At 39.8% G+C, this 13908-nt stretch overlaps 1 protein-coding gene across 1 annotated transcript in view; it reads left to right on the forward strand.

The window, feature by feature from the left end:
* Positions 1 to 13564, forward strand: part of ITGA8 (integrin subunit alpha 8) — a 168814-nt gene extending 155250 nt beyond the window's left edge. The window contains exons 29-30 of the mRNA XM_025445066.2: positions 8670 to 8792; positions 10720 to 13564. Of these exons, the coding sequence (XP_025300851.1) occupies positions 8670 to 8792; positions 10720 to 10806 (210 nt within the window). The 3' untranslated portion in view covers positions 10807 to 13564. The remainder of the gene's footprint in view (positions 1 to 8669; positions 8793 to 10719) is intronic.
* Positions 13565 to 13908: the final 344 nt, after the last annotated feature.

The following is a 13908-nucleotide window of genomic DNA, read 5'->3' on the forward strand; positions in this document are numbered from 1 at the left end:
GAAAGAAGTCCAGATAGCAATGATCATTATAATGAAATCGTCCTGATTGTTTAATTCTAAGGACAGCATAGTGAGTGAGGTGGGGGCCGAAGTTGGGGGGAAGGACTCTCTTCATTAGGGACAGCTGGATGACCTTTGACATCTTTCCTTTCTATGCAAAGAACGATCATTTTCACCCAGAAAAAAAAGTACAGCATGAGCTTCAGTTGAATAAAACATTATTTTTAAACTGAGGCTATTAAGCATTACTGGCAGGAGTTTATCTTTCACAGCACAACTGCCAGCATCCTCAGCAGCTTGGCGAGACCATGGAGAGCAGACAGGAACAGGGGGACAGAGGACAGCAGGCATGGTCACCAAAACCCTCCCTTTACAGTGAAAGTGATCACAGCCAGATCTGAGGAAAAGATGTTTAGATTTAAATCTTTGTTTCTGGGTCATTCTATAGATACACCCCCCCTTAAACCCTGGTCCCCAGGTCTTGTTATTCATAGTCCAGTTTGCAGACATCAGCATCTGCATCACCTAGGAAATCGTCAAAAATTCACAAATAAACCTCACTCCAGACCTGCTGAGTCTGAATCTGCATTTTATCCCAGGGCATCGTGGACACAGTACAGTTTAAGAAGCACTGCTTTGGGAGGGTATATAAGTAGATATGATCATAATGTCTTATTGGCCTTACATCTTAAAATGTAATCACAGGGCAGCCCGGGTGGCTCAGGGGTTTAGCACCGCCTTCAGCCCAGGGCACAATCCTGGAGACCTGGGATCGAGTCCCACATTGGGCTCCCTGCATGGAGCCTGCTTCTCCCTCTGCCTGTGTCTCTGCCCCTCTCTCTCTCTCTCTCTCTCTCTCTCTATGTCTCTCATGAATAAATAAAATCTTTTAAAAAATATAATCACAAAATTTTTTTTTGTAATCACAAAATTTAATCTTGCTAGCCTAGTCTACTTTTAGTAATTTAAATTAGGAAAATGCGTGGATCAGTGACCTTCAGCTAAGTATGTGAAGCATCATCACTCATGAAACTTTAAAATAAATACATGCTAAGACCTCACCCCTGATATCAGGACTGAGTAGCTCTGGGGTGGGGCCCTGGGACTCTGCTTTAAAATCACGGAGAGGGGCACCACCCATTGGTTAAGCCTCAGACCCTTGATCTCAGCTCAGATCTTGATCTTAAGGTCATGAGTTCAAGCCCCACATTGGGCTCCACGCTGGGTATGCAGCTTACTAAAATAAATAAATAAAATATAAATAAAATAAAATAGTAAAATAACTGAGAATCTCTAGCATGGGATCAGGCCCACATTTCAAATGTATTTCAAAACACATTCTCCTCGGCTTCATCCTGGCTCCGCGCCCCCTAATTAGGAAACCTTCAGGAAATCACTGTACCTCCCTGAGGCTGTTAACTATATTCACCTGAACACATTGTTGAGGTTAATAAAGTGATGTCTATGAAGCCCTAGCATTGTACTTGGAACAAGGTATGCCTCAAGGCTCAGTAATAGTAACCCTCCCCCCAAAATGTCTTCTCCCTGGCTGAATCAAGGAAGCCCAAATGGAAATGTCAAAATATTTTAGTAAACTTTGGTGGCATTTTAAAGTAAGCGCGGCCACATCTTTCTTCATTTAGCTCGCCTTTCTTTCCCTCACAGGATGTCTACTGTAGTTTGGATTTATGTTCAACCTAGAAGACAGAGGCTTTGGGATTTTAATATAGAATGTTCATCCAAGGAGGTTCAAAGGCTTGTCTCTCTAAGGGAGATAAATCTGGGTCCCTTTGTTTTCTCCAAGCATGTGTTCCATAGCAGAAACATATGTTACAGTCAATGCCGTCAACAGCATTACGTCTTTCTGTACTGGCCACAGGTGACAGCCTGCTGTTCTCAACTCATCTCAAAAGATCCACAGAATCATCTGATACATGTGCTTCCCCCAGCCCCACCATCCTTGTCATTGCATTTTTTAAAAGCCTTATTATCTGACGTGGATGATTTACCACATCAGTTATGTAAAGGTTATTGGAAAAAATATTCAGGAATGAAGGTACTTTGGGGTCTCCCAACACCCGGCCAAGGGGAGATCTGGCCCATGAGAAGTTTGCTCTCCCCTCCAGGGAAATGACTTTTCTGTGGCTTGGTTTGAGAGGACTGTGCTGTGAGCTAGCTGATGCCTTTTCTAGCGAGTTCTTCTCAAAGGTCATTCCAAAGGTCATTCTGGAAAAGAATGCAGTAGAAGGGAATTGCTTTAAGATGCTAAATCAGTTAGGATAGGTTGTTGAGGGATCCCTGGGTGGCGCAGCGGTTTGGCGCCTGCCTTTGGCCCAGGGCGCGATCCTGGAGACCCGGGATCGAATCCCACATCAGGCTCCCGGTGCATGGGGCCTGCTTCTCCCTCTGCCTGTGTCTCTGCCTCTCTCTCTCTCTCTCTCTCTGTGACTATCATAAATAAAAATAGAAAAAAAAAATTTTAAAGGATAGGTTGTTGAGAGTCCTAAGAGCTCCACTGCATACCCTGTCAATGGGGAAACCCTCTTAGATACTTCTTTTGTAATGAAACTTGTTTTCTTAGGCCCTTGTGTGGATGATTAGTTAGTTTGTATTCCCTTGTCAACATGGTCATGATTCAACCATTTCTTGAGCTCCACGTCAGCCTCACACATGGAAGAAAAGAGCTCTCCCCATCTGCTACCTGCAGCCTGTCTGAGTTTGTAACAAATGAACTCACGAAGCTCGTGACACTTGCCATGTTCAGAGGTGAGGGAAAGGTTGCATGGTGCAAAGGGATATGATTGAGTGCTCAATTATCACAGCGCGGCAGAAAAAAGCAAGATTCAGTTACTTGAACACTTTCTTTGCTTAACGGCAGAAAAAAGCAAGATTCAGTTACTTGAACACTTTCTTTGCTTAACAGGGAACGTTGGCATTTGTGTGTCATGCTACTAAAGCTGAATTCCATACCTGATATCTGGGAGGGAATATGATTGTCTAGTATAATTCCCACAGTGGTTTCTATAAAATAGTTCATAAAAATCCTTCTTAGAAACCTCATACAAAAACTGCGAATCCATTTCATTTGTTAGCACAACTTAGGAACCTTAAAATGGAATTATTATATGAATCAATTGTTTGGAGTTCAAACTGCTGATCTCTCATAGGTTATTTAAATGTTAAAATGTGTGTCCAGCTGGTCCACTTTATGATATTATTTTGTTCTAAATGGCACTGTAGGTAGAGTATTTTGGTACATTTATTTAAAACATTCTTGTGACCCCTATGAAGTAAGTTTACACAAGATTTTGTGATACATAAATACAGATGTCAACGTTAATTACAGTTGCAAATATAAGGGAGCCTTTTCCTTCTACCTTGGTATTTTGTAAAAATATACAACAACATATCATAAATGTCCATAATAAAGTGTAGGCATATTAAAAATTTATTTATGGTCTTTCAACCATAATAAAGGACAAGATTTATGATGTGATGAAGGTAAGATTAAACGTTCCCTACTTAGTATCACTTTCGAAGGTCTAAACCACTTATAATTTATGGATCTCACTTCCTAAAATTGCAGATAATTAAAATAAGTGAATTGTTAACATTGTATGCCATTTCTTTAAATAGCTATAGGTCCTCAATACATGAAGATAAAGTGATACAATTTGTTCATGAGTTGGCACACACTTGAGATTTTCTCCTTAAATTTTAAGTATTTTAGTTAGTCGACATGACCTTTCTTTCTTAAAGCAGTTAAATATGTAATTTCTTGCCCATAATCTTAAAGGGAACCTTCTGCCTTGGGACCACCTTCTTGATGAATCAATCTTGTAAGGGAAGACTTAGGTAAATGGGCAAACCACACCATTGTGTGAGATTTTACAAAATGTTCTAGAGCTATACAGTCCAATACAGTGGCCATCAGCCACATGTGGAAAGTGAGTACCTGAGAGGTGGCCAGTGTGAGACTGAACTAGTAGTTTTGCTTTATTTTAACTAATTTAGATGAAAACCTGAAAACTGTTGCAGTATAAGATGTTTTTCCATTAATGCAGCTGTGTTTTTTTCTGTGAGACTACGTTTCACTTTAACCACTGAAAATCTAGTTTTGTCATGTGCTACAAATATGAAATACACACTGGATTTTGGACACTTCATTAAAAAGAAAAGCAGAGTTTAAGATGTCTGATGGATATTTTGGTATCAACTGCATGTTGAAATGATAATAGTTCTGATATTTATGGTTAAATAATTAAAATTAATGTCTCATCTTTTTCCTCTTTTTTAATGTGGCTGCTGAAAATTCTTAAATTACACATGTGGCTTATTTTATAATAAGAAATAGAAATTTCTAGACAGAAATAAACCTGATCTAGAGCAGGGTTACAGAAGGTTCTAGCTTGAAACATGGGATATTTCATAAATCTTATTTGAAATGAGTGAAAAATTATTACAATAAATCAGTGTTTAGTCATGAGAAACTGAGAATTAAGACCTTTTTTTCTTACTAGTAGTTATCTGATGGATAATGAAGTTTCCTGAGGGCTTATCAAAATGAGCTGCAAGACAAACATAAACACTAACAAAGTTTTAGTATTTTCCAACGCTTTATTTCTTGGCAAGATTTCCTCAAACCATTCTGTAATTTCCACAGCACTAATACAAATTTAAATAAGCTTTGGTCCTATAAAAGTAATCAATTAAGTCTTTCCCCAGTCAGGTGGCCTGTGCAGCTCAAGTTTCTAATTTATACAAAGCACTGACTTTCAGGAAAAGCCAGGCTTTTACCTGTTTCCACTCATGAATGAAATGCCCCATTGCCATGTATACACATGAATATGTCACATGCCCCCCTAATCAATGTGTCCTCAGAAGGACCTCCCTTTCCAAGACATATAGGACTCTTCCAATGATGTGTTGCACTTGACTCTTCATCTGCCTCTTTCCAGCAACAACCAATCAGCTCCCCTGCATTGGAAATCTGGAGAGATACTCTGGGGCACTGTTCTTGATTTTCTGTTATTTCTACTGGCCTTGGTGTAGTGACTTCTTGACTAAGTGGTGAAAAGCCTAGAGGTGCCTGGGTGACTCAGTCGGTGAAGCATCTGCCTTCAGCTCAGGTCATGATCCCAGGATCCTGGGATCGAGCCCCACATCAGGCTCCCTGCTCAGCGGGGAGGCTGCTTCTCCCTCTCTCTCTGCTGCTCCCTCTGCTTGTGCTCTCTCTATATATAATAAGTAAATAAAGGGATGCCTGGGTGTCTCAGTGGTTTAGCACCTACCTTCGACCCAGGGTGTGATCCTAGAGACCCGGGATCGAGTCCCACATTGGGCTCCCAGCAAGGAGTCTGCTTCTTCTTCTTTGTCTCTGCCTCTCTCTCTCTCTGTCTGTCTCTCATGAATGAATGAATGAATGAATGAATGAATGAATCTTTTTTTAAAAAAGTAAATAAAATCTTTGAAAAAAAGAAAAAGAAAGAAATGCCTAGATAAGTTTAGGAAAACACCAGAGGCCAAGGAAGGTCTTTGCAGCTCTTGCATTTTAGATTGAGATGATTGGGCACCCTCAGTGCCACATGGATGTCCTAAAGGATGTCTTTTCAGCAGGCAAGAAAAGCAGAATGCAGGCGCAGGAGGATTCCTGAGTTTTCTTGCTTTTAAAACTCTTTGTCCTTTCCTCCTGGTTAATTACATATGATGATTTACAGGAAATGTACATGACATGTGTAATCTGAACTTTTAAAATTCTCAGAGAAAGGAACAGCATGGTATTTTTTAAGTGAGCATAATGTTACTGGGAGCAGACCGATGACAGTTCTGGTGATGAGAATTTCAGAATTTTGGAACTGAAAAGGACAGTCGGGATCACCTACTCTCAAATGATTTTAAGACACTGCTGTTAGAATCTTTGGAAGTGAATGCAAACAAAAAGCCAATAGATTTTTGTAATTATACCTATAAAGCTGGTTTTTGCTTCAGAAGACCCTAATAAGCATATCCTGTTCAATTTAATATTTTATTCATATTTTTCCATCATTGCTGCAAAAAAACAAAAGCCTTCACATAACTTCCCCTACCTGTTTCTACAGGATGACCATGTTTTTTAGATAATAACATCAAAACCTACAGTAGCCTAGTAGCAAAAGAATCCAGGAAAGTCACTGTAGCTGTTTTCCCATCCCATTGCTTTTTATTAAACTAACAATTTGAACAGAACGGTCTGTGACCCTCTGGCCCTTCTTTCAATTCCTTTAGCGCGCGCTCTCTCTCTCTCTCTCTCTCTCTCTATATATATATATATATATACACACACACACACATATATATATATATATATATATATATATATATATGAACACTCACAAATTCAACTATTTGCTATGTTTAACATGAAACCATGGGAGGCAATTTAAGATATTAATTAGGTAAATCAGGACAGGGAAGATGGAGAAGCATGGTTCCTTGTGTTACTGTAAATTACCTATTAGTAAATTTTGGTGATTTCTAACACATGCACCAAATATAGCCTGAAACTATGTTTAGGGGGAAGAAACCTTTATAAGAAACCTCAGAATTGTCCATGGCTCCAGATTTTCTCTCTGCTGGGTCACTGTAACTGGCTGGTGAGTACATGTTTGCTCCTCTCCCTTGTGGTTCCAAAATTCTGAAATTCTCATTATCGAAACTGTATGAGTCTGCTTCCAGTAATACTAGTATTGTTTTGAAAGACCACTTCATGTCCTTTCTCTGAGTACCTTAAGATGCGGATTGAGTGCTGATTTCATAGGTGCTATTAGATGTAATTCACTAAAGGAAGGAGTATAAAGAGAGGGGATTCAGAAGTCATTAATCCCGTTCTTGCTCATGCAGCCATATACATGCAAAGGATCGTTTTAGAGTAAGTTATACAGCCTGCAGAATCCAGGTGGCATCGTGGCTACTTTGAGTCCCTGCAGTGCGTTTCCTCGTGTGCCGTGTGTCCTGTCCCTAGACTGTAGCAAGCAGCGTGAGGTTGATGCCATCTTGGTCGTGGAATGTTGCACCTCCTGCTGATGTGATGGATGAAATAGAGACTGCTTGGTAACGGGAGTTAGCAGGCGAAGGAGGAAGGTATAATGGTGAGTAGGTCATGGCCAGCCTTTTTCTCACTGAGAGCAGAGAATCAAGTTCCTGGCACTGTTGTGCATGTGGAATGACTAGCAGTCTCACTACTGTTGGTGCCTTCATTTAGTCTGGATGTAAATGATACTTGGGGCTGGAGAATGAGTGAATTACCTTATCAGTATGTCCACTGCGCAGAGGAAATGGACACAAGATGAAGGAGCAATGAATAGCTACACAAGCTGACAAGCGCAGAGGCAGGATGCTGCAATGTAATTAAGAAAGCAGAAGAAAGAGATGTGCACCGTCACAGGCCCCTACTTGGGTGGAAATTATGAGAACACCCATATGTTTCCAGCCAGGACATATTCCAGAGCCACTAACCTTTGCCATGCATCTATTATTATCTCCTGATTGGTGGGTTAGAGAATTGTGGCCTAGAGGTTCTAAGCATATATCAGGACTGGACCCATGATCCTTCCAGCCAGGACAGCTAAAACCAGGAGCACTCTGACTGCTTTAACTGGGGCAGTGCTTACTTCTCTCTAAAACCAGATAGCCTTGCCTTCATGAACAGCATTTTAGATCCAATAATATTTTTATTTGTCTTCTCCTTGGCAGAAGGTGTTAGCAGAATGGCTGGGCCTCCTCTTGGTTTTGTCTGAGGCTCTGCAGCTTCTCTGCTGTCTGGGTCTCCAGGGGCACATGGGCAACAGGAGAGCTGCTCTACCCATGTGGGGAGGCAGGGATGGTTCACAGGCACTGAGCGTGCAGTTCTGCTGGGAGGATCTTCTTTTCCTCCAAATTCTCTTGCAACAGTGAGGAATGAAATGACCTCTCATGGCAACTGAAAACTGGATTTAGGATTAAAGCAGCTCCAATGCCTCTGGACAATTAGTGCTCACTTCGCTCCCTGCAATTAATTCCATGAAATCCAAGATGGCTAGTCAGGCTCTGGGCTATCGTTCATTGATAAAACACAGAACCTAGAGTTAAAGAGGTGGTGACATTAGTTGTATGAATCACTTAGTCCCCCTGGTACTCAATTTTCTCATCTGTAAAATGGGGAGTTAGATTAGGTGATCTCTAACCTTTTGCACATTCAACAGTCCAATGGGTCCAATTCAACTCACTTCTCAATGAGGTTAGCTGAGCTCCATGAAGAAATGTGTGTGGACAGATTTGACCTTTCGGAGGGTCTATTTTTAATCATTACTGCCATAAAAGGTCCAGCCTGATTTAAGCTCATTCCTTTCCACTCTGTTGGTTCTCAGTCCAGCTTCGATTCCATGCCAGGGTTTCTGGACTGTTCTGAACCAAACACACACCAAGTGTCTGTAATTAGACCTTTCATCCCACCTGGAGGACCTGAGAATGTGCTGGCTTTTAAGATTCTATGTCTGAGTGTTGTAGACCTTCCAGTCTCCCCCAGGATGATTTCAACTACTATACGGATCTTTTTAGAACTACTCCCATCTCCATATTGTACTGGTAACTGCTGCTTTATTTCATCCAATAGTTTTCAAATTTAAGCTCATTTGCTTTATTTTCCATTTCAGATTAAGACATCAGTTATTTGGGCAACCCCAAATGTTTCCTTTTCAATCCCATTATGGGTAATAATACTAGCAATACTTCTTGGATTATTGGTTCTGGCCATCTTAACCTTAGCTTTATGGAAGGTAAGTTTATTTCTTTTATTTTTCTTTTTGAGTACAGAGGCCACTGAGGGGATTTACAAAGATACACCTAGAGATTTAAAAAGACAAAGACAGAGGCATGATTTGGGGATTTTTAACAGTTGAAAAGGCATAAAGGGAAAATTGTGTCTTGTTTGTTTTGGCAAACTTACTATGCCTGTATAGCTGATATTTAAGAAGACCAAGAGTGTTTAATGTTGCTTTTATCTTGAGATTTCTTGTAAATAAATACAGAGAGTGTTAGACATTTTTAGCTGAGACGTGTGATCTTCTTTCCAATATGCTTGGAGTGAAAATCTTTTTATGAAGCCTTCTTGTGTAATTAATCAAGATCTCAAGCTTGTTAGTGATGTGGTCCTATCAGCAATACTTGAGATGTTTCTTTATAAGCACTACCCAGATGCAATTAATATAGTAATTAATGGATACTTGGACTATCATGCCAAATAGATGCTGCATGTTATAATATTCTTGAACTTGTTTGTTTTTTTTTTTTTTATCTTGCCCATTAGTCCATCTCCATTAGGAAGATTGAATGTACTCTTTCATGTGTTTTACTGACATTTATTGTAAAAACCTACAATAGGAATTAATTTCTGGCCCCAAAACCAATAGGACTGCCAAGTTTCATAGAGATTTCCATTCCAAAATACAAACAGTGTCACAATTACATGACTAGAAGAGTAATTAATCCAGTCACATCTTCGTTAACCACCATTGTTGTGATTCCCCAAAATCATAGTGTATTTTTGTTTTAAAACAATATGTGACTTGCCTAATAAACTGAGAAAACCTTGCCATGCGAGTTAAATAATGGCTTTCCTGATCATTATCGTAAGCTGTTTTCTGCCATCCTGAGCCTACAGAGTCTGCTGCATAGTTTACCTTTAGAAATAGACCCTTATGTCATTCTGTTATTTATAGTATCTTTGTTTCCATAAATGATACAATGATATGGGGCAGTTGACAGAATATGGTATTGGTCCTGAAAAAAAAAAAAAAGACAACTCAGTAGTTATCAATAAAACCCAGTGAATTTGGCTTCCAGGGTAAGAAATAATATATAAGAATTGAGGTTCCAGGAGCAGCCCGGGTGGCTCAGCGGTTTAGCGCCACCTTCAGCCCAGGGCCTGATCCTGGAGTCCAGGATCGAGTCTCATGTCGGGCTCCCTGCATGGAGCCTGCTTCTCCCTCTGCCTGTGTCTCTGCCTCTCTCTCTGTGTGTGTTTCTCATGAATAAATAAATAAAATCTTTAAAAAAAAAAAAAGAATTGAGGTTCCAGGTTTCTAGACCAAATACTAATTGAAATTCAAGAGGATGAAGATTCTAAGATAGCTTCTTCCTCAAGTCGCTGGGTGATCTTTGGGAAGTCACTAAGATGTTCTGGGAGTGAAAGAAATGACCAATCTACTTTTCCTCTATATGCTATGTGTTCCACAAGTACAGAGTGATATGCAAGCATCTCCTCTCTTCTTCTTAAATTCCATCCCAAGGTAACTATGGTATACTTCAGGAGAGATTCTCCCTTCCCTGGCCAGTAGTTAGTGCTCCTGCTGTCTCCAGAAAGCATGCAGAAAAGCAGAGAGGAAATCTTTGGGCCTTGTTGCTATAATCTCAGGAAAAATATGTCAGGTCCATAAGTGGATTATACAAAACAGGGACATTCGCCCACATGGGAGGAGGAAGGACCTGGCAGGAGGAAGGACCCAAACACTCTGCCTGATGCAACAAACTCTCTCTGCAGGTAAAGACTACTCTGCTTCCCCCTTCTAATTTGGAGAATCAGACAGGGAATATCCACAGAGCACTGATTTCCTTAGAAAACACAGAAAGTGAAAATTCTTAGAATGAGGAGTTTCACCCAATTCCCAGACCTGATTTAATAACCCTCTTTTCTCTTGTTCATAGTGTGGATTCTTTGACAGAGCAAGACCCCCCCAAGATGATATGAATGACAGGGAGCAACTGACAGATGACAAAGCCGCTGAGGCATGAATTTGGAGCAAAACCCAAGCTCCAAATATTCGAACATTGGTCCTGTTCAAAGAAAAGGAACACAAAGGTTAAACAAAGATTTCCCTGTACATGCCAGTGACCCTGAAGTGGAAGGGCCCCAGAAATATCACCTCATGTATGCTGCACTTTGGAGAAGCTGCCGCAGAGCCCAGAGACCCTTCTGGGTGAGATAATGTCCATCCTCAACACTGTGGAAACCGTTAGCAATGGTGGAAGATGTCTTTTGCTTTAGTTGTTCTCTTTTTGGCAGACGCTCTGAAATGGGCATGGGAACTCAGTTGCTTTCCAGGTAAATCCAACTCAAGCCACGGAGATTAATTATTTGAATTACAATCGACTTCTGACAGTGAACTAGGACCAAACCTTCCAACACTACTGCATCTGATGGAATATTTGACACCTCCCTATGGAAAAGACACATTTCTAATGAAGTTATGGCTCAGGGAGACAAGCATATGTTGTTGGTACTGTGAAAGTACTTTTGAAATGACCAAGATAATCTTGTAACTGAGGAGAACAGTTTATTTATTTATTTTCCATGTCTCTAGGCAGATATTCTGGTCATCTAGAAGATTTGAACATTACAATTTGGTTAGCTGCTTTTCAAAATCACTAAATTTCCTTCTAAGATTACCATCTTGTGCAGATAAATTAACAGAGCTTCTTCAGGATTTAGACAGTGCTAAGGAAATCAGACAGCTTCACTTAATACCATGCCACCCGCTACCTGAAATCACTTTTGTTCACACCTTCCAGGGACTCACATCTGCTTAATTCAGCTTTGCAAAAAGTTGTATTTTATAGCTCCTTACATGGAAATAAAAATCTTCCCACTGACTTAATTAGCAATACACAAATCTCAAGGTACTCTTGAACCTCTCCGGTTAAAAAATAATGGTAAAATTTCTACAGTCCATTAATAAAAAAGCAATTTTACAATATGGGTAAATGTTACTTTTAATATCTATAAGAAGCAACGCCAGTATTTACCTTGGGATTAAATACCTATTTACTATACCTCAAATTTATATACACAGGGAAGATGTGTTATGCATACATGGGAAAGAAATATAAAGTTATGCAGATACAAGATGAACCCAGAAAAGGGATTCCTAAGACTTTTATTTACAATTGCCTATTCTAACTTTACTACTCATCTTTACTGCTAATCTTTATAGTACATACCTTTGGAAAATAATATTTATCTTAGCTATTCTTCCATCATCTAAAGTCTAACCATCACAAAACGTTGATGTTTAAAACTCTTGTAAATAATCCATAACCGTGTGTAACGTCATCATGTTTGAAGTCAAGTTGACCAGCCAAATTCATATAATCTGCACAATTTTATATACTTTTTATGATAATGAAAACTTACTATGAAGAAATGCTGAACAAATTTTATATTTATGTGCAATATTTTATAGACCTATGTATCTAAAGCATGTTTACACTGGCATTAGTTATTTTTTTAATTAATATCCTAGGTATTACAGATAATAGAACTAGTGGACCAAAATCCTGAAGTTTACAAAGCAGTTGGAAAATTTGTGTTCCCAATGTCAACAATCACACTTTATCTGAAAGAGGAGCCAGACTCACAGACACTAAATTTTCCATGGTGCCTTAACCTGGAGCTAAGCCATTTGGCTACAGCTGCAGAGCTTCATCGGAAACCAAATGCAAGTCACATGGAAAAATATTCTGATGAAGTTCATATTTTTCCCACTTACAAATTCAGTCCTGTCATGGCAGCAGTTTCAAGTCTATAAGGACTGAAGTCTGGCTCCTAATGTGTATGGCTGACTGTGGGTGAGAACTGCAGGTGCCTCAGAGAGGTTAGGTCCCACACCACCTCTGGGGGTCTTCCATGTTCGCTGTCTCAGTAGAAATGGTTTTGTGGGGAGGTGGCTGTCTGTATATGATTGGAGGAGTGCCAACAGATTTCTCTGCCCCCATATAATGCCCTAACTCTTGTCATCAGGCCTGACTTTGGGTCAATAGGAATTAGCTCCTCAGAATTTGGGGTCATAAGAAGTCCCTGAGAACACATACCCATTGCCTTTTCAGCTAACATTTGCAAAGGAACTCAGAACTCCTGGAGCTACTTAAGTTAGGACCCCGTGAGCTGGGTCACACAGACACCTGGAGGAAAGTAGAGATGCCATGAACAAGAGTAGGACCAAGAAGGAGCAAGATCTAGGGGCTTCCTCACAATCTCAACCAAGAGTGGTCCTCTCTAGCGGGATGGGCACTGCTACCTACAGACACTTGGGCACACAGTGGCCCCCTCTGCTACTTCAGATGTGGAAGCAAATGGAGGAAGGGGGACACCTGAGGTCAGGTGGACCCACCAATCATCAATTCCTGAGCATTGTTTCTGCTTGAGGAATGCTCTATCAATGCACTGAAAGTAACTGCTTCCCACATAGCATCATCACCAATCGCTTTCATAATTCACATTGTACCAGGCTTCTGTTAGAGTCTATGTATATTTTAGACATCCCCATTGCAATTCTTGCAGCTGGTTTTGAGGATGTGGAAAATGGGCAAATCAAGTTTCATACACTTGGAGATTTTTATACAGTAAATAAGCAATATAGTTGCCCCTGACACCCCACTGTTTCAACTCAACTCCTTTCTTTTTCTTCTTTTATTTAAATACGTGTGTAGATATCTGTGAAGATTTTCACATACCTATTTACCTTGTCACTAATAAAATGAAAAATTAAAGACATGATGATGTACTTGTGGTTTCTTTTGCATGCAATGTAAAGCTTTACCACAATAGCAGAGATCAAAAGTTTCTGTCTCTATGCTTTGATTTTCTATTATTATAAAAACATTTAACGTTGGAAGAAATTTGAGAGTGAGAATACAACATTTCTTTGGGATGATGAGAATGTTCTAAACTTAGATTGTGGTGATGTTTGCATAACTCGATCAACATACCAAAAATATTGAATTTTACACATCAAATGGGTGAGTTTTACAGTACATGGATTAAATTTCAATAAAAATATTTTTTAAGAATTTTAATTACTTCTAATACCTCCACCCTTATACAACTATTTTTCTCTA

The sequence above is a fragment of the Canis lupus genome, chromosome 2 (genome assembly GCF_003254725.2).
Source record: "Canis lupus dingo isolate Sandy chromosome 2, ASM325472v2, whole genome shotgun sequence".
In the NCBI taxonomy this organism is placed as follows: domain Eukaryota; kingdom Metazoa; phylum Chordata; class Mammalia; order Carnivora; family Canidae; genus Canis; species Canis lupus.